The 20,654-nt window shown below is 40.6% G+C and overlaps 1 protein-coding gene across 1 annotated transcript in view; it reads right to left on the reverse strand.

Annotated features, from left to right (window-relative positions):
- Positions 1-143: 143 nt before the first annotated feature.
- SELENOF (selenoprotein F) overlaps positions 144-20,654 on the reverse strand; it is a 20,794-nt gene continuing 283 nt past the window's right edge. Inside the window, exons 2-6 of the mRNA XM_026038022.1 lie at positions 20,194-20,437; positions 18,305-18,472; positions 9,420-9,483; positions 3,034-3,083; positions 144-799 (exon numbers count right to left, since the gene is read on the reverse strand). Of these exons, the coding sequence (XP_025893807.1) occupies positions 668-799; positions 3,034-3,083; positions 9,420-9,483; positions 18,305-18,472; positions 20,194-20,437 (658 nt within the window). The 3' untranslated portion in view covers positions 144-667. The remainder of the gene's footprint in view (positions 800-3,033; positions 3,084-9,419; positions 9,484-18,304; positions 18,473-20,193; positions 20,438-20,654) is intronic.

The following is a 20,654-nucleotide window of genomic DNA, read 5'->3' on the forward strand; positions in this document are numbered from 1 at the left end:
AAAAGMCTTTCCTTCTGTCTCATGCTTTCTGAAGCAAAACATTTAATGTAAAGCACACCRGACATCGGACTTGCACACACCACAGAGGTTTTCTATGTAGTCTTCACTAAAGTGTACTTATTAAATGTTTCACTCTTACCAAAGCATGAGTTCCTCCATCCACTTCCAAACTTGTGAACTAGATACTCATTGTAAACAAATCTTCTATAAAAAAGACAGTTCAAATAGAAAATAGAAGAGGACACTAGCTGTCCTCTTGGACTTCCAGAGACAGTACATTGCATTTGGCTCTGCTGTTTTTACAGAGCAGCATACAAAAGGCATGGTAATCTTTTCAGATAGTTGAAGCTTTTTGGTTTTAAAAGTGTTCATAAAAGCAGGTCAAATTATAGCAAATTGATGATTGCATAATTAAGTTTGTAACAAAGCATTTCATTAGTGATAAATGCACTAAGAGCTGAAATATATTAAGATGAGCTATTCTGTTTGTCAACTTGTCAGATGTGTGTGCTGAAGCTTCCCCTTCTAATTAAGAGGCATTTAGTACAGCAAAATAGATGTTTAAGAGAAATAATACAGAAGCTGGAATGCATTTTCAATTAGGACAAATTTGATCTGAGAAGATTACTATGACAAAACACAAAAGGGAAAAGAACTGAAAACAACTTTATAGACGTTCTAGTTTTTCACTTAAAAATTCTTCCACGCTATCTGTGTTCCACTTGAGGATGCTCAATTCTTCAGCAATGTTCCCGCTGTCGTCCAGCAGCTTCAGTACAGGGTCAGAGCCACGCACATACTGTACAAAGAAAAAGAAAAAAGTCTGTTTCCTGGGGCAGGGAAATGCATTACCCATTTTAATACTTGCTCCCGAAGTGTTTTATATCACTTTAAAAGATACATAAGCAAGAAGAGAAAAAAGTTCAATGAGTAGCACCAGAAAGGATGAATATTTAAATGCAGAGCACTAACTGAAAGTCAGTATTTTGAGCAAATTTAATTTCTCTGCACAAACTATATTGCCTAAGTTTAGATTATGTTTAAAATTAAACAAGTATGATCAGATAATTTTCTGATAATGTTTAGTTAATGCAACAGATATTTCAATGCCGCGTATTTTTCTGCTTTTATGAATTTCATTACTGTAGTGTTAATGAACAATGCGGTCTTCTACCTTCCTTCAAAAGAAGAGACCTACAAAATCAAGCAAGGGTGGTTAAAGCTAGAGCTGGGTGGGCACGGAGGAGCAGCCAGGGGAGGGAGTCGCTCCCCTGGGAGCAGAGATGCTGCAGGTCCCACACCCGGGGCAGCAGGGCCAGGACATCCCAGCTCTGGGCCAGGGGCTTCTGTGCCTGCTCCCAAGAGGGTGAGAGAAGAGAAGGAGGCTGAGGCGCTAAGGGGCCTCATGCCATGGAAAATCTGAGCTCATTACTCTGACAACAGTAAATATTTATCTTAACACCCCCAAAGATTGTTAGTTACCTTAAATAAAAGGTAAAACCCAGCTTCGGCTCAGTCTTTTGACCTCTATTTAATGTCAAAGAGAGAATGGTGGAAGAACAAGTCAAACAAATAAGCACATGTCTATGCATCAGGAATAGCTACTTGTTCTCCTTGGTCCTCTATACAAGCTGATTCATATGCCGAGGGCAGTACCCTAAGGCTGGCTTGGAAAGACGGGCATTCAACTGTTTTAAGCAACTGAAAGCTTCATGTTTGAATCAAAAGCAGCTAAATGATTCTTTTCATGTAATAAATAGCTTTTCACCATTTGCTTGGCATACTTTTAGAGATTTCTAGTCCCATTAGCAGTTCAAAGATCTGCTACCCATTTCGAATGTGTTTGCATTGCTGCCTACTGTGTTGCATCTCTGCCTATTGGATTTGTTGGTAACATAACACTTTAATGCTTCTGAATACTCCCAAGTCATAAAGTATATAAATGCAAACAAAAGCTTTTAACAGTATTAGAAGGATCTAAACCATTCAAGTTTATAGAAGGAATTCCACCAAAGTGTTTTACTTTCCCTTCTGAGATAACCTAGTTCGTTCCACTTAATGAAGCTAGTGGCATCAGCTTTCCTCAAGCCTTGCAAAATGAAGAGCAGACCCTTTTGTAGTGAACGTTTTTTCCTGCTAGTGTTCTTGTCAACTGTAGTCCAGGCTGCTTTCAAGTTCCACATAGCTACAAAGTTTAAAATAAAAATGAAACAGCCAGACACGCAGAAGGAGAGAGAGCTCCTGAAAGAAGCTGGAGGACACATATAGAGACAACATGAACACATGAGACAGATGAAGTCTGGTTTGGATGGGATCTGCTGCTGAGGAGACAAATCACGAACAGCAGCCGTGCACAGCAAGGAAGCGGCTCCAGATGGTGCCGTTTGGTGGGGAGAGACGGGAGCGCAGAGATGCCAGAGGGAAGACGATGTGTGTCTGTGAAACAAGCTTGTAGTCCACGAGTACGTGGGGAGGTTTAGGATAGATCCTGAAACCAAGAGGGCACTGAAGACTTGTTTGAGCTCGGKGCGCTGCAGCTCATACAGCTCTGAGTGCACTGAATGGTGCTTTTAATGACCGCCCTGCAAAGCTGCAGAGCAGAGGGCCACGGGCAGGGGTAAGAGTCACACAACAGGGGAGGAAGGCCCAGGAGAAGGGAAGGGGAGAGAAATGGCACACACACATATCAAAATTTATGGATGGGGTAGTTGCGTCCGCAAAGGAGGGGAGAACAGGAAAGAATGAACTGAAGTGGTAGTAGAAGCTCTAATAAATTTAAGATATCCCCAGAATCAGAACAGGATGGGAATATTCTTTACATTCTTTTGCCATCTGCTATTACTTATAGATACTTTTGATGGATGAGAAAGAATAATAAGTTGGTACCAAACAATATTAGCAGAAGAGGCTTATAAAAATTTATACCAGCATTGCAAACCTGCCTTCTGCTAAAAGCTTTTACACACAAAGCATCCACAAAAGGACTGGTTCTGCTAAGTTTTATTCTTCCTAGCATCCCAAATACAAACTCACCTTGATTTGCAGTCCCCTGAAGAGCTTTGGCTTGTCACTCCTGACGAAAGCTACAGTTTAGAGACAAGACGGGAGGGGAAACAAAACAGAATAAATCAGTCCTTTTCCACCTGCATCAAGTAGACTTATGTTAAACTTAACATACCTTAGACTGTTTCTTTTGGAGTAATGCTTTAGAAAATGCCTGCGCTAAGCCCTGCACGAGAGCAGGAGGCTCCTGTTACATTTGCACATATGCATAGCAAGAGGCAAACACAACTGCGTGCAAAGCTGCAAGTACCCAGGACTTGCTCAAATACTGCATGTGAGTTTAATTAGAGTTGAACTCCCAAAGACAAATCATTCCTAGCATCACTGTTTCCCATCTCCTTATGGCTTGTTATTTGTCTTTACTGTCATTAGTAGTAAAATGCAGTAAAGTTGCAATAACTTTAAGAATTATTATTACTACTGCTTTCTTGTATATTTTTTTCCCTTCTCTCAAGCAGGCCAGACTACTTCAGAGGCAATTCTTCCACTTTCTTTTTTTCCCTTCTCCCCAATTCAAACCTAAAGCTGAAATGAATCTGTAAGGCTTTCTATGAGACAGAAGTTGCCCCAAGTGAGTAGAATGGGTAACTTAACTGTAAAGCTTCAAGAAAAGTGGTAAGGCAGCAGCAGAGCAAAAGGGATAGAGCTTCAAAAGGTGAAGTGTTTAACTCAACTGCATTTAGAGAGTGGTCTTTAGGGGCTAGCTTGGGTTACAGCACTTCAGGCTTTTAACAGGTGTGAGGATTAGTTCACTGAGTGACACAGCAAAGCTCCTCTGGACACGAGTGGCTGCCACTCCGGCTGCACTGCTGCAGAGTGAACAAACTTGCATAAAATGTGAACAGAATGAGGCAGAAGAATGAAATTTTTATAGGTTTTATTACATTTTGTCACTTTAAAAGTAGCTATTACACTTGTATCAATGTCAAATGTCTAAATTTACTGGAAGCTGAAGCACTATGGAAYATTTTTCCTCAAGCTCTAGACAGCTGGAACCAGCTCATTTTCTGCTACTGATATATTTATTCCTAATGCTGATCACAGGGACTTTCTGCACCAGTCACTTGAATTTCTGTGATGCAACAAGAAGCAACACTCACTACACAAACAGCTTAATTTCCATATTCTGAATTTCGGAAGCTGAAGTGAGAAACAAGAATACTGATGTTTGTTAAAAATGCACACGATCCTGTCCAGCACTTGATGCTCTCCGGAAGGAAGCTCCAAGCTGAGCGGAGCTGCGGGGCTGAGGCAGGCGGCCGCGGGCACGGGGCGCGTTTGGCACCGGCGGCTCTTGGTGCCCCGTGCGGTGCAGAACACGCTCCTCGTGCAGCCAAGCCCCAGCGCACTTCCCTCTCTACCCCAACGTTAACGCTGTTGCTTCCTATAATCCTGCCTAAGGGCTTCCTGCATATTTTTATGTGATCATTAATAGCTTTATGTTTAATACTGCAATCCCAGCCATCTTGCAGTCTTCCTCTCCCTGCAGCTGCTTTAGATATTATACACTAAAAAAAAGTTATATAATCCATGCAGGGGTGAAAGGGGAAGGAATTTTCCACTTTGACTCCTTCTGTGACACGAACTCTGAACTTTGTGCTACGACACTGTTTCAAGTAAATTAAATGCTATCCTCCTCTAAGTCCTCGTCTAAATTACACCTCCTCTACTACCAGCTTTGCAACTGTCCTGTCACAATCTCAGGAAAATCACTCTACCATATGCGCTTGCGCCTGCAGTTTGAAGGCAATCCTGACGTGTGCCTCCGAAGCAGACAAGATTGCTGTGCAGAACATAGGCCTGCAGTAAAGAGGGCAGATTTCCCTAAAGCCTGTCCTCAAAAGACAAGCGAGAGGGCTACTGCAAGCACTACAGAGGCTACCAACAGCTCTCCAAGGCCATCTTGCCAATGGTGAGAGGGAAAGAAGGTTTAGGGGTGCACGGACATTGCCCTGCAAAGAAAGAGAAAGCCCAGATGGAGCAATGCTCTGGACAAAGTCACAGCACCCCCTGCCACGGAGCAGCGCACAAGGGAAACCTCCCGCTGTCCTCGTGAGGGAGCCCACGAGTGCCTGTCTGCGGGGGTCAAAACCAGGACTCTCACATGAAGATTCCCAAGGAATTTCAGTATCACTCACGCCCAAACTGCAAGCTCACATGCACACTCCTCTGTGCTATTCCAGCTGAGCTCTGGCAGCGTCTACCACTATCCAACTCGGACTCATAATAAGACTCCATATCTGTCTCTRATAAGCTTCAGAGCTACATGCGAGGCCTAACTCCTTTGCCCATCTAGGGTACCTACCCATGGCACAAGATGCCATGGAGGACTACGTTCAGCAGCGTTAGCCTATTTACAATCTTTCCGTAGGAGTAAACATCTCCTGCTTGAGCTGTAACCAGAAAAAATGCAGAATGAAACAACTTGCCAGAAAAGCAGCCACAAAAACCATCAACTAATCCAATCTTTAGCATAATGGAGGCAATACATTTTTATTGCCAACTTTTCGCTTCTGGATAAACTATGGCATATCTTCTAACAAGAATCTAAGAGTATTGAAGAATTTCAGTTGTTATTGTCTTTCAAAGGACTAATTTACTGTTGCAAACTAGCATTGTCTTTTGTATAACTCTGAATGTCGCATATACAATTCATATTTTTACAACTCAAAAGTAAGAAGGCCTAAATRGACATGAAATGAGGCACAGGGAATAACTGAAGTGACCTGATATTAACCCAGGAGAGGAAGGTTAACGTACAGCTAAGGTTGCATAGAAATGGTTGTTGGCAGGAGTTAATTTAAATCAAGTGAGGAGAGACAAGTGTAACTCAATCATTAGCACAAACCAACAAAATCAGAGGTACCTGGCTGAAGCACTGCCTGGAATCGGGCCCTGAATTACTGGATACAAGCATTTTGAAGGCAAAACCCATCATTTTGCTAGCAACAACTGCTTGAAAACTATTACAGAATGTCACAGATTTTTAAGTAAAAAAGGACAAAACGGACTTGACAGTATCTGAAATGAGTTAGGATAAAAACTAGGTTCTAATGTGCTATTGCTAATCTTTAAGTGCCTACGGCCATCGAAAAGAAGAGAAATAACCAAAACCAAAGGAATAGAAGAGTGATATTTTTAAGACAGAACATTCATATGGAATTGGAATGTTTGTATCAAATTTACTTTGCGTATCATCTACTTACAATTATAAAAAATACCCATGTAATAACTCCCTCTTCTCTATCCTAAATATCTTGGTAAGCATTTCAGCAACTTTTCTACAAAATGCAAGATTTAGCACTAGTATAGCTCTGTAACCTCTTCACCCAAAGTTAAGAATTACAAATAAAAATAACCAGGAAATAAGGAATCTCACCTAAAAGTACAGTCCTGTGACAAAGTGTTTTTGGTAACTAAAAGAATCCCATCACACTCATGGCACCTGAGGGACACAGTGCTTAGTAACTCCCAAGTAAGCTAGAGAGCTCAGGGAGCTGCAGGCTGTGCAGTTCCTGTGGAGTCAGGACCTTGTTCCTGCAGCCCATTTGCTGGGAGCAGGTTCACTGCTTAATCAGTGACACAGGGAGAGGGGAGAGGAGGCAGGCAAGGCGAGAGCGGAGCTCGGTGACAGAGCCTGCCCAGCGCCGTCTGTGTTAAAGCACCCGGGAAGCAGGCAGGAGCCGGGACATGGTCGCCCCTGCTCTTGTCAGCAGCAGGATACAGCTGCTGTTGAAGAGCCAGCTTAAACAAACGCGCTAGATTAGGTGGTGCCCCACTTAATTCGGTCTCTGTGACACGCTGGTAGCCCTCTGCGAGCCAGCTAAGAACAGTGCTAGATTTTGTGCTGGCTGATCCAGTAAGATAYGGCTGCACCCACAAATCTTGCCACTTGTGTTTTCAATGGTCTACTTTGATGCAGTGCCTTTAAATGATAAAAATTTAAGAGCTGTTTTACAGCAAAAAAAAAAATCTAACTATATATAATAGAGGGATAAATTTTACAATACAGCATCTATACTGCTCTGTAACAGAGCATATTGGAGAGACTTACAGAAGTGTAGTTTGTTACCAGAATCTTAGCATGAGAAGCTGTATTTGGAAATGATAGCAGATGTCCTTGGCCACACTTGCAAAACATTTAATAGTCTGAAATGATATTACAAAGAACAATATTCTATTTAAATAGACTGAAAGTATCCTGCTGAGAACTAGTTTTTTTTTTCTTTACTTGTCATTTATTGTCTTATTTCTCAATATCAATAAATATATTCCCTGTATATATATATATACACACACACACACACAGATGTTTATATTCTTTGAGGTGTAGGCAAATACTATTTGTAGCTAAAATTTATACAACCAGTAATTCTGGTGGAATTGTTGATATGTAACTACCACAGAATATTGCACTTGATAATTATGACTGTCCTCCCTTTTTGTCCAAATTTTATGAACCTCTATTAATTCCTCAAATACTTTAAGTTATGAACCCCATTATAAAAAACACTACTCACTCTCCTTGCAAATAAAATGTAAYCCAGGATCCAGGACAAGTCTGCGACAAATCAACTTTGTGGGAGTAAGCTAAGCTGCAAAGCAACCTACAGGAGTATTACAGATGACCTGGAGGTCAGATACAGCAATAACATATGCTAATCCATGCAGTTCTAATGCACACATGGTCCTGCAATTAGTGCTGCCATTTTGTGTGTATTCTGCAAGGCAGGAAGAAAAAAAAAAGTCCTAGCAGGAGAAGCGAGGCAGGAATCAAAAAGAAGTATTTGCAACGACACATTGGCAATGACAAACTACACAGTTCAATGAAGCCTACAAAGACAGTGCTTCAAAAGCAGCAACACGACCTTCAGGCAGCTTAACTGCTGTAACATCCAACTGAAAAGCAGAAACACAAGCAGTTCTCCAATGTTATATTCTAAGACGGAGTCACTGAATACTGTTTTAGTAAAAGTAAAAATCAAGGAAAAAAAATAAGCAAAAGTATTTTCAAATTAATACTAGTGTGAAGATGAATAACAGCTGAGGAAATACTTTATTTATATTTTTAAATATACTCCTACAYATCTTCCAATCTGTTCTGCTACAGTAGCAGTAAACCTGAGTGAAACTGGTGATCAAGAGAAAACAGAGATACTTCAGTGTACCCATCAGTCCTGCTTCCTTCTCACTGAACTGAACAAGAACTTGTARTCAAAGCAGAAAAACTATAGAAAAGCCACAGAAACGCCTTTTTTTTTTAAACACAAGCTAGCCATATGACATTACATTTTCAAATTTTTCTTTTTATACTGTTTTAAGCTTGTTTTGCTATTTTGGAGCAAGTGCTGTACACCAGGCAAAGATTAAGGGCCCTTCCCTTCTAGGAGCAATATGCAAAGATCACTGAGAACACGGTGGAACCTGAAGCCAGACAAACAAGTTGATTTTTTTCTCCTCAAACTCTAGCTCTTACAGATGCGGGTCCACAAAGAAGCCGGGTAAATGGGCAACAACAGCTGGGAGTGTTTTTATCTTTGCTAAATTTAAATGAACATGCAGTAATTCAGAGATTACAGGTCACCATGTTAACAGCTTCACCTCCCTAAAGCAGGAAAAGCCCTTCAAATAGTTTCTGTTTTGGTGTTTTAAATGGCATGGAACAGAAAATCCTTCCTCTAGTAATGCTGACAATTAGCTGAACTGTTTGTGGAAAGGGGTGGCGGGAGAGCATCCAGGGCATCAAAATTTACGTTAATTGCAACCTCTTGTTTGTAAACTCTCCTTATTTGTTCATCAGGCAGCCTGGAAAACAGGGTGATACTAAGCCTGGCAACGGTAGCTGGAGATGTGCTTCTTGTGCATTTCTATTTCTAAAGCTAGATCGCTCTTTCCTCCCCGKGTCCTGCCTATACTAAATACTGCATTAGGAACTTCATTGCTGGGGGAAAACAAAACAAAACAAACACCTAAATAAAGTACTGCTATCATCTATAAGTAAGTTCTTTGCCCACTTGAAAGTTCCAGGTTGAAATTTCTCACGGATTTTTCTTCCTGAAGCTCCTCCTAGCCCACCCCGAGGGCCGCGATTTCRCTCCAGCACCGCCGCGTTTCCTCTGTCCGACAATCATTTCCAGGACAAACATCTGCAGGATCTCGGGAAGGCGGCAGCTCGCAGGGCCAGGTAACTGTGTAATGATTATTGGGGAACATGTCTACAAGGCTCCGGTCACTGCAACCTTTCCAGTACAATGTGTGAAATTTAAGGCTATTYGTAAATAGTACTTAAACATATTTGACCATTCAGCTGCAACAGTATTTCATAGCRAAGGAAAAAAAACAGTGGTTTTACTTACCCTGGACTTGAGGGAACCTTCCCAATTTTCATCCACATACCTCTAGGACAGCTCCTGCATAAAGCTGTAATTATATACAGAAACTGTTAATAAAATTTAAAAATATATATTACTAGTTTACTTATGACAGGTCTACTTAGTTATTGTCTCTGAGGAGAGTGTATACTATCTTGTTGATGGTAAGTACTGGGACAATTAAGATACTCAACAGAACCACAGATGACTGTTCACTCAATATACAGTAATATCTAGTTATATTAAAAAAGTAATGCCTACAACAGCTGAAATACTGTTGTTGCAAGTARCATTTCAGTTTCAGGTTTCTAAAAAACTGCAATCAGGTGGTTGCAAAGGGAATTTATGGACTAGGAATAAAAAAAGCTTTATTTTTTTTCCCCTAAAGATACTAGCAAGGTGAAATTTTAATTTCTATTTTAAGTCTAACCTCAGACAGTGAAATACTGATCRTAATAAATACAAGGCTCCAGATATCTCACTGGGGCTAACTACGAAAGTGCATGTGGAGCCAGAAGGACAGACCACATGGGCAGGCCTGGCTGAAGCAACACGTACCCACCTTCATGCTTGTGCTCAGGTACTGAATCACTGCAGCCAGCTGGGCAAGATGCTCAGATTCAGTTTGCTTAAGATCATTTCCATTTTATAGAATGGATTATCTAAAGCCTCAAACCTGATCTATGTTGCAAAGACCTAGCTTTCAACATTTTGTTTTCTAGGGGGTGGTAGCGGGATATGCAATACAGGAATGCAACTGATTCCATAGTTTGCTGAACGTAACTATAAATTAGCAATAGATTGTTCCTGCTCTGACAGGACTTCATACCACAAAACTAGGTGCTTATGTTACATGTAGTTGGCAATAGGGTCTATCAAATAATGTTCTTCCAACTGTGAAACCCTCCTGCTCGCACAGGAGCTGGCAAAATAAGCTTCAGTTAAAAAAAAAATTAATCCAATCCCTCATATACTGTAAATAAGACCCCTGCTCCCATTTTCCTTTAGACTATTTTCATAACACATGGGCATTTGCATGATAAAAAAAGAATATAACCTTAACGAAAATCCTGGAAAACTCACATTTCACTTAAACTATGAACTGTAAATTCACATTATCATACCCAAATTTTTACAATGAAATTTAATGARTATTAGCACTTCTGAACAAGGAGTGACAAGCCATAAAAGCAACCCAGATACAATATGACAGAGATCTCAAAATAAGACATTTTTATTTAAACTTAATCACTGATCTATCTAGGCATTACAGACAGCCAGGAATACATTTGTATCTCAGGAATATCAATCTTCTGAATTCAGGTCAAACTCAACATTTGCCTAAGTACTACGGATCAGAACACATGAAATGCTCTAATCATTTGCTGSGAAATTATGACTTCTTGCCAGACCTGAACTAATTGGTATCATTACATCCCCAGGAAACGGAACTAAAAGTATTAGTCTGCATTATCTGCTCAGAACAGCATCTCAGTAATGTGCTCAACTACATTAACATTTTCAACTGAACATTAGATTCAAGATAAAAACTAAAATTTGATTGTTGAAACCCATAACTTTTCTATGAAGCAACACTTGAGTACTTGAGAGATTAAAAATACCAGATTTTAAAGATTTTTTCACCCTCAAATAGGGTTTTTAATTATAAAGCCACTGATAAATAGCTAACCTCAGATACTAGCTAACCTCAGATACTAGCTTGCATGATTAAGTGCCTCCAGATTTGAGAGAAGAAAAAAGAAAATAAGAATGGTATCAAAGATGGATGAAAGTTTAATTCATGTCATTACAAACTTTGCTTACCTTCTCCCTATTCAGTGTTCTTAAAAAAAAAATCAAACCAACAAAACAAAACAAAAAATCTCCACTTAATTCTACCAACAAACCTGGATTCAGAAATTGCAGGTTCACTAATGGACTGAACATCTATAGAGATTTTATGCCAACAACAACAGTCTTCATCTTTCTGTGAAGAAATTAGTAGACTCAGAGGAATAAGGAACCTTTTCTTAAACATTTATTTTTTTTATAATATATATATATGTGTGTGTGTGTGTGTGTGTGTAGAGAGCTAAATATTTAGGATAACAGTAAAGTGATTTCAGCTCTCAGCACTGCAAGTAAGTCTTCTGGTATATGTCTTCCTTTCAAACAAGGGTTTTGCAGAAGCAAGACAAACGTAGGGGCCTCCAATATGCAAGATACGCTTTAATTAAAAAACAAACAAACAAGCAAGCAAACAAACAAAAAACCACCTCATTTCTAACTCCTAGCTGGTAACTGATAGCACAGATTCACAATAGAAACTGGTCAGTCACTGATGTCTATATTCTGAGCTTATGACTGCCACAATTGAAGTCCAACTGTGCYGATACAAAAGGGTTCAGATTCATGCAGAGACAACCAGCTGCTTTATGCTATCTCTCACTAGATGGCTAGACAAAAAGGGAAAAAGGGGAAAAAAAAAGAAAGATAAAAGAAAGCTTCATTTATAATTGTGAACAAAGGTGTCTTTTGCAAGAAACACAGGTTTTTTTGCATCACTTCCAAAGCCCACAAGAGTATGCCTATTAATACTGATTGCTGCAAGCATCCCGTCATGTGCAGAGCAGAAGTCCCGCAAACTTCCTTTGTGAAGGCATTTACTGGCTTGCAGTCTACTAGGAATGACACGTACCACTCGGTGGGCAGACATGCAAACAGGACACCCCAGTTCAGCACACAATACTTAACTCATAAGTTAGCTCAGTTTAGAATAATGCTTCTCTTGTTTTAGAGCTCATGAAAGTCAATTTAGTACTAAAAGAAGTGAATTCAAAGCTCTCAAACCATTACTGGTATCCACTTCAACATCTACAATAAGTCCTGTCATGGTTTCCAGGCTGATTCATGTCTGCATCTACAAAAATAGCTTGGCTTGTTTGAGGCATTCCAACAGTAGCTTTCCAAGGCTATCATGAYGGAGTGTGAACTTTTCCCTCATCTTTCATAAAGCATCACATTTGGTTAAATTGCACTCAACAGTTTTCTGGAAGTACCAAAAAATCATAGTATTTTTATTGGTAAATAAGATGGCTCTTTAGAAGAGTCTTCCTCTTTACAGCAGAAAACCACACCATCACTGTGGCAATGGGACTGCTAAAGGAGAAGTGGTAGTTGTCACAGAAGAAAACACCATTTACACAGCAACAGTGTTAGGTAAAAATCTGTAATGTAACTGTTCCATCAATTAAAAACAGGAAATCTTGATTAAGGTGAGAGAAAACTAAGCTTTCRCTTCGTATTAGGAACAGAATTAAGTAATTTCTGCAAGAAATTCCACAGTGGTTGATTTATAAGCAGGTCCTGTAATCACAATTACTTATGAGAACCTCACAGAAAAAGAAACAAAACAAAGCAAAATAAAACACTGCAGCTGCTGCAGAACCGTTAGTGCTCACAGCCCCGCAGGAACTGAGATGAAGGAAAAGGGAAGAGCTGCCACGTGGCAGGCTGCCCCGGGACCACTGCTTGGTGCAGGGTTTATACGAACCGTCCTGTCTCGGAACGCGCAACCAAGGCGGCGGTTACGATAAAGCCACACAGGCTGACAGCTATCTTGGGGCATCTCGGCTCTCTCCCGTATCTACACATTTTCCTCTCCTAATATCAGATGGTTTAAGAACAATGTTAAGCTCTAAGAGAAAACAAAAAAAAAACCCATGAATTGCTTCTATAGCTAACACCCTGGAATTGCCACTTGCCTCAATTACAAGACAATCTCCCRCTAAATATTTACCCAACAGCTAATCTCTTTCAAGTGTGAACAATCTGTTTTTACAAAATTTACTGAAATTTTGATTTTTGCAGTGCTATTTAAGCCTCTCTGACTAAAAGAGCCACTCATGAGGTCAACTCACACCATTTTTATCTTAAAATAAAAATAAATAAATGAGTCAGAACATGACTACTGCTGCTCTCATTAYCAGGGTTGCTTGGCACTTGCAGACAGGTATTGTTTTAGCACAGAGCATATTATCTCCTTTTAAAAGTCTATTTACATTAATTGTGTCCCCTCCACCTGCCCCCAAATAGCAAAAAGTGCAGGTAATTAATATTTGTTCTTCTGTCTGAGATTGTGGTACCTTCTTTTTTTCCTGATTCTTAAAATCTTCAACATAGTACATTTACTCAATTGTTATATTTACTAGAACAAATTTTAAAATGTGTTGAGGATTTTATTTTATAAAGGGGAGAAGGTAAGAATTTGACAAAAGTCACGCTAGTGTTCCCTGGAGATAAAAATTAACAAGAATCTGCAGATCAACAGAGCATCAGTCAGAAAGCCTCTCTGCCAGGAGCACTATGAATTACTGCTCTGTAATACATATAGCCTTTATAATAAAGTCACTGCTGCACACACAGATCATTCAGAACTGAGGTCATCAGTAAATCTAGCAACAAAGGAGTCGCTCTCATTCACAACTCCTTATCCTGTGCAGGGAGATGCCTAACTCTAAATGCAAGTCTAGAAACAAAGACTCCARTAGTCAAAAGACAGTTCTCTCTGAATGAGTGCTATTTCTGTAGCCAGGGTGATTTATGATAGTCAAATTGCTTTGAAGAACCCGATGCAGAATCTAAGCTCTGATTTATCTGCAGCAAAGTATGCAACTGAATATAAGGAGAGAATTATATATAAGAAAAAGCATTAAGTGAGTGGTTAAGCAGTGAAATAAGTCACCAGGAAGAGTTATGGAATGTTCCTCCCTGGAGATCTTCAGAGCTTGACCAGAAAAGCCCTGAGCTTGCCTTTGAACAAGAGATTAAACTTGCATATTTGTGCATTATTATAATAATTGTAAGCATACTGAAAATATGGCATCCACATAAAACTGTTCTATTTTTGTTATTAAACAATTGGCTCTTCTATGTATTGTATAAATATTTTTGCTCTTTAAAAACTAACAAGAGCAAAAAAAAAAAAAAAAAAAAAAAGGAAAAGGGAAAAAAATCCTACCCTCACTCTCTCCCAACAGCTGAGTTTTTGCTAACTTTGCACTCTGAAATGGCTTCATGCAAGGTCAGGTGAGCAAAGGATCTGGCACTAGGCAAGGGGGGAAGGTGTTGGAGAGAGAGAGAGAGAGATACAGCAAAAGGCCCCGAGACATTAAGAGCTGAGCAAACAGCAATTTAGACCTCTGTGAAGCCATGTTGTGTACTACTCATTTGAAGCTCAYGAACATTCATTTGAAGCTGGTGAACAGAAAAAGGTAAGCTAAAATCTTGAGATAGTTGGCAGTTTTCATGTTCCAGTTTTGCAACGTGCTGTTCARATAATTGTTAGCTACATAACCATCTATTTACATCTATAAATAAAATACTTGAACATCTATTCTTCAGAATTTCTTTTATTTACAAAAGCATTTTATGAGAATTGTAAAGAAAACATTGAGAATGGAGTTTATCAACTATTCATTGACTTTGCACACTTAATTAATTATTTCAATGGATACATATTTAAATGCCAATGTTTTTGGGTATATCCAAATGAAGAAAGGAGTTCAGACTTGAACCTAATCTATCTTCCAGCACAGATGCACATCATTTTTAAGTCACATTTATTGCATGTACCATTTTTGTTACCTCTTCATTTTCATTTATTGATAGGGCTAGAAAAAAAGTCTGCACTAAGTTGGGCTTCCCCTCCTACAGAAAATTACTGCCTTTCATCTTCATTTAYGTGATAAATAAATAGATAAACCTTTAACCCATCTAATTCAGCTGAAAGATGGTAAATGTCTTAGGTACCCATTAGTTAAGTTCCTTATCTAGGATGACTTTGTCAATATTATTTTTTAATTGATGAGAATATAATCTAAAAAAGGAGGAGAATGTATATTGATATGACTGAGCTGCCATGAAGTGAAGCAGTTCTCTAACTTTAGTAACTTTACATTTCTCACCATGCTAAAATGTACAGGCTAAATATTCTAATGAAATACTTGGACAGACTATAATATTTTGATAATCCTGAATATGAGCAAGAGAAAAAAAAATGCTAAAAATCTCAAGATTTTGCAAGTTTTGCGGAACTACAGTGGAACAGCTATCCATCCTTGAAGGACTTTAGAGTCATGTATACAGACTTCTGCATCAATATTTATCCTGTTTTACAGTACAATCACRGACTATCTAGCCATGATAACATTTCAAGCATATGGTAGACACGCATGTGATGTCACCCATGACAATTAGCCACCTCACCCATGTATTCTAATGCCCCAAATTGCTTGGCAATCTTTTGCCTATATTTGATGTCAAGCTACTTAATTCACCAAACTGCACAACGTTACTACATTGCAAATATTGACTACAGACATTGAAAATTCAACACACCTTACTATGCAAAATATATGACAAGCTCAATTTAGAAATCATATTGATGACTTTTAAGGGTTGTAGCAATCCTGCACACCACAACTGCTGATACAGAATGCACTGCAGATTTCACCACATGGTTGATCCTTAAAATCAAATTGCATCTTGACACTAATCCATTGTTGCAGATAAAGCGAAGATTATAATATACAGTTAATGAGATATGCTTATATGTATGTCTGAAATGATCACACAGAGTAAGAGAACCTGCAGATGGAGTGCTGCTATTTTCAGCTCCTGCCAAATATGGACAATCTCTCCTGCTACTACAATTTCACGCGCAGTTACCTTCACCTCCATTTCATCCTTCTACATTTTACACACCAGCAGYACTGCGCAGCTGACAGACTTAAAAACTTGCAGCTGTCGAAAGCAATACCATTTAACCCAGCTTCTGAATTAGTCCTAAACTGAATGCAAAGTTTCCAGAAGAGGAGAAAATATGCCTTTTTTGTTTGCTTAACTACAGCAAAATTATGAAGTAATTAAAATATCTGATGGGACAGATGTCAGCAGAAGTTAGAATGAGGAAAATACTGGATAACACGGGCATCTCATTGCTATCTGCTGAAATGTCAATTCACAGAATATTGAACTAAGAATAAGACCAGGAAATGAAACATACTGAGCTGTTTGTTTGATACAAAGCCCAACACAAACACATTAGAAAGAGCAAACTTAAACAATCTCTAACTAAACAATCTATAAATTTCCTCTGAAAATACAATAAGACCTGGCTCACCCTGAAGAGATATGTCAAACAATCTACATACTCTCCTTCCAGCACTCCCTTCCTTTGTTTGACTACATTCAGAATGACTAAAAACTAAAACTGTCTTGGCATAAATATTTTTACTGTAGGGCCTGATCCCAAACCAGAATTTGATCMATTTTGCACGGACACCATGTTTAACCATGTGATGAAATCTAGGTCTTATTCAGCATAACTAGAAAAAAAAACCTACTTAAACTCTGATCTTTAATCAAAGTTTTATTAATACAACAATGTTTAGAATAGGAAACATGAGATATCTGAGTAAATTACTGATAAATTGAGAGAGGAATGATCTTTTTTTTGCCTCATATCATATTGACAAAAATCCAACGCATCTCCTATAGTTTCCCAACAAACGACAATACTAATTTTCCYGCTCCACCAACTCTCATGCTCCATTCTACGCGCACTGAGGCAAAATCGCAACATCACGACCTGAGCAAACAGCAGTGCCTCCCTTTGATGGGAGGTCAGGAAGCCTCGCTCCTGCCATCACTGCTGTGTCATCACTTACACACACGCACTCATATATAGCTGGAGCATTTTCCAGAACAAACATTAAATTTTCCTTTACAAGATTTATTTTATCTGGCAGGGAGAAAATCTTGAAAGTTTTAGATGTCAAGTCACATAATGGTTTTACTGAAATATTACTGCAAAATTTAATATATCAAACAGTGTGATTTAAGTCTCCACAGAAGCGTAACTCTCACCTTAATTATCTTCCAGTACCTTAGTTTTAATGGGAACTAGCAATTATTAGTTTTCCACAATTCTCAAACATTTGCTTTTTGATATCCACTATGTTCTATTCAGCACTGTAGTCAGTGATACTTTAAAACTAATAGACAGGCTTTTTATTATTATGCTGAATTTGATTAACATGAAAAAAAGGCTAGATTTCCTCCTTCATTTCATGTTGTCAGTTATTTATCTATCCCCAAAGCATTAACAGTAATTTCAACATCACGTCTTGATTTCACTACTCTTTAGATAATTACGTGGTCTTCTATGTATTCTAGAGAACTCTTAAATTAAAATGTATTTGAAAATATGCATTCTTTTCAAGAGATGTGCAAGTACTCTTTCTCGCTTTAGTACCTTATTTCTAGCTGTTACAACCCTTGCACTGCAGAAAGGAGGTGAGTAGAGATGTTTCTGCCAGGCTCCTATGAAAGCAAATTAACAGGTAAACGTAAAATTGTTGGACTTTAATAGCAGAAATAATTGTGCTTAGTCTTCTGCTTTTATTAATCAAAGTTCAATGATTTGTTTTGCTTTCCTTGTCTGTAATATCTTGGCCATTACAGCATGGACCAATGGCTGTGCAACAGCTGTCATCAGTAAGTCCATCCTTATTATCCTGTATTTCTATCATCTCCATTTCTTTAGCAAGTTTCAATATGAAAAACTGGACACAGCTTCCATTAATTACTACACAACACAGCATCAAAGGTGCCTCTGCTCAACCTGGGACTTTTTTTTGGAGCAAGAAGTATGGYAGGCCTGCAAATCCTGACCCTGTGTATTTTGGACTGTGAAGAAATCTTGCATTTTCCACTTCAGATTATAATCCAAGTTCTTATACATAAAAACCAAAACCCATAAATTTCACATTATATATTAAAATATTCCACAGAGGTCCCAAACTCACCTTTCTGGATTCCAGCTGAGCTTCCTCCTGGCAGCACTGCCTGCAGAATGGATCCAACTCATTCAGACTGAACTGTCCCAGAAGGTTGCAGGAACTGCATAGCAAGTTACTGGAGAAACCCAGTTCTCTGCAAGCTTCCGATGACAACTGCGAGCCATATACAGTTACCTGAAAATGAATGTAATGCTACACTTTAGTATTAAATAATTATGTAAACAAAAAGTAATTTTTAACACTTTAGCCCTTAGAAGGAACAAGTAAGTCTCTTGCAACCATTTTACCACAACACGTAATGTTCATCCCTAAGTGATAAGAAAACCCCTCTTATTTTGAAGAATGGCGTTAGAGTAACAAACTCTAGCTATCAGCAATAACACACGTGCTCAAGATACCACATCTGTGAAAATCCACTTTTACGTACATGTCTAACAAGTCTAGTGTCCTTATATTGCTAGCTCCCAGAGAAGCCCAAGAAACATCAGATCTGAACTGGCTGAAATTCACAAAGGTGGAGCTCTCCAAAGCATCCTCTCCTGAAGCAACGTTAGTAAATTCACATCACTGAAGATGCACTCGGAAAATAAGTGTAAAGCTTAAAGTAAAAGTAAAGTGTAAAGTAAAATAAGAGCAAAGCTTGGCCTTGGGGAAAGCACAATCGGAGTGATGAAGYGACCCGAACTCACAGGTAGGATTCTAATTTTGTGTCAAGTGTATTAGCTGACGTGACTTCTATGATACTAGACAGTGCAGAACTTCACTGCAATTACTAGTGATAAGAATAGTTRAAACAGTTTTCCTGTGCTTTGGTGTCTGCCACCCACCCCGCTGCACAACTTTATGGCCATTTTCTTCTCATTTTGAGCCTGTTAGCCTAGGATCAGAATGGTGTTACTGGCATTGACAGCTCTGCTTCCACCAGCAACATTCCTCATATCTTTCTGCAGCAGATTCCTAGAATATCTGTGCACGTCAGTGCAGGTCAAAACTGTCCTATTTTGAGAAAAAGACAGTTTATGAAGCAAGTAAAATCTCCATCAGAACAGTCTTCTGAGGGGAAAGCTCTGGTTACTTAACAGGCTCAAAACTGATAGACAGTACAAAGACAAAAAAAAGAGAGTTTCTAGGTCTCTGCAGAATTTTCCTCAAATTTTAGTACTACAGTTATTGTATGACCCTATGACAATAAGCGACAGTAATTGTTTCTGTTTGGGACGAGAAAAGCACCCTTGCGTTTCGGACGCTGGTTCCCCCCAGGACAAGGTAACTTGGGTTATGCAGGYGGGGATGCGCCTCGCTGCAGCAGCACACCCTCCTGTAGGGCTTTGGTTTCACGTTAAATAATATTACGCAGAAAAGCAAACAGAGCATTACTACACACTGCTTTAAGGAGTATTAATAGTCATTAAAGTAAGAACCGCTCAGAGGGCTCCCACGTAMCGCCCATCGCTGCAGCTCACGCGATGCCTAACAGACATAACGGGCTCGAGCTGCGCAGCACAGGACAGCAGCGGCCTGTCCCCAACGGGGACGCTCCCCCCGGGACCCTCCCGCGCCAGGACGCGCCAGGCACCTCGTGCCCCCCCAAACCCGTTCCTATTTTCGGCCACAACCCCAGCAGCGCGAGCTCGGGGCAGGCGCAGGGCGGCGAGGAGGCGGCGGCTCGGGGCCGGGGCGCTGCCCGCGCCGCCTCGCCTCGCCTCGCCTCGCGCTGCGCTCGCCCCGCGGCCGGGCCCGGGCGCCTCACCGCCTGCAGCGCCGCCAGCCACAGCCACGGCCAGGCCGCGCCCGCCCGCGCCGCCGCCATCGCCGCCGACAGCCGCGCCACGACCCCGCCCTCCATGGCTGCCCGCGCCCCGCCCGCTGCGGGAAGGTGACGCTGGCTCCCAAACCTGAGGCAGCGCAGAGAGGAACAGAGGTCCCTCACGGAGCCCACGGCTACACTGCTTTGCTGCGGCCAGAGGAGCGTTTCGCAAGGGTGCTAACGGCCATGCTCTGTCCTCCCTCTCAGACAGGCACAATCTAAACAGCCCTGAGCTGGGGTCCTTTCTCGATCCGGAGTGTCTTTGCCCCGGCGATTGACAGGCAGCGCCACCAATAACCTTGGGCACTCGCCAAAAGCCGCGGTGCCCGTGCCTATGCGGGCGGGGCGGGCAGGCGGGGCTTCAGGACGGGCCGCCCAATCGCGAAGGGTCGCCTGTGGGCGGGGACAGCGGCTCGGCTATAAGTGGGCGGGGAGGCCGAGGAGCCAGCCCGCTGTGGGTGGGGCTGCGTCTGAACGTGACCAATGCGCTGGCGGGAGAGGCGGGGCGCCGGCGGCGCCGCCCAATGGCGGAGGGCGCGTGGGCGGGGC

Source organism: Nothoprocta perdicaria, unplaced genomic scaffold (assembly GCF_003342845.1).
Source record: "Nothoprocta perdicaria isolate Ctin4 unplaced genomic scaffold, notPer1 scaffold_20, whole genome shotgun sequence".
Classification (NCBI taxonomy): domain Eukaryota; kingdom Metazoa; phylum Chordata; class Aves; order Tinamiformes; family Tinamidae; genus Nothoprocta; species Nothoprocta perdicaria.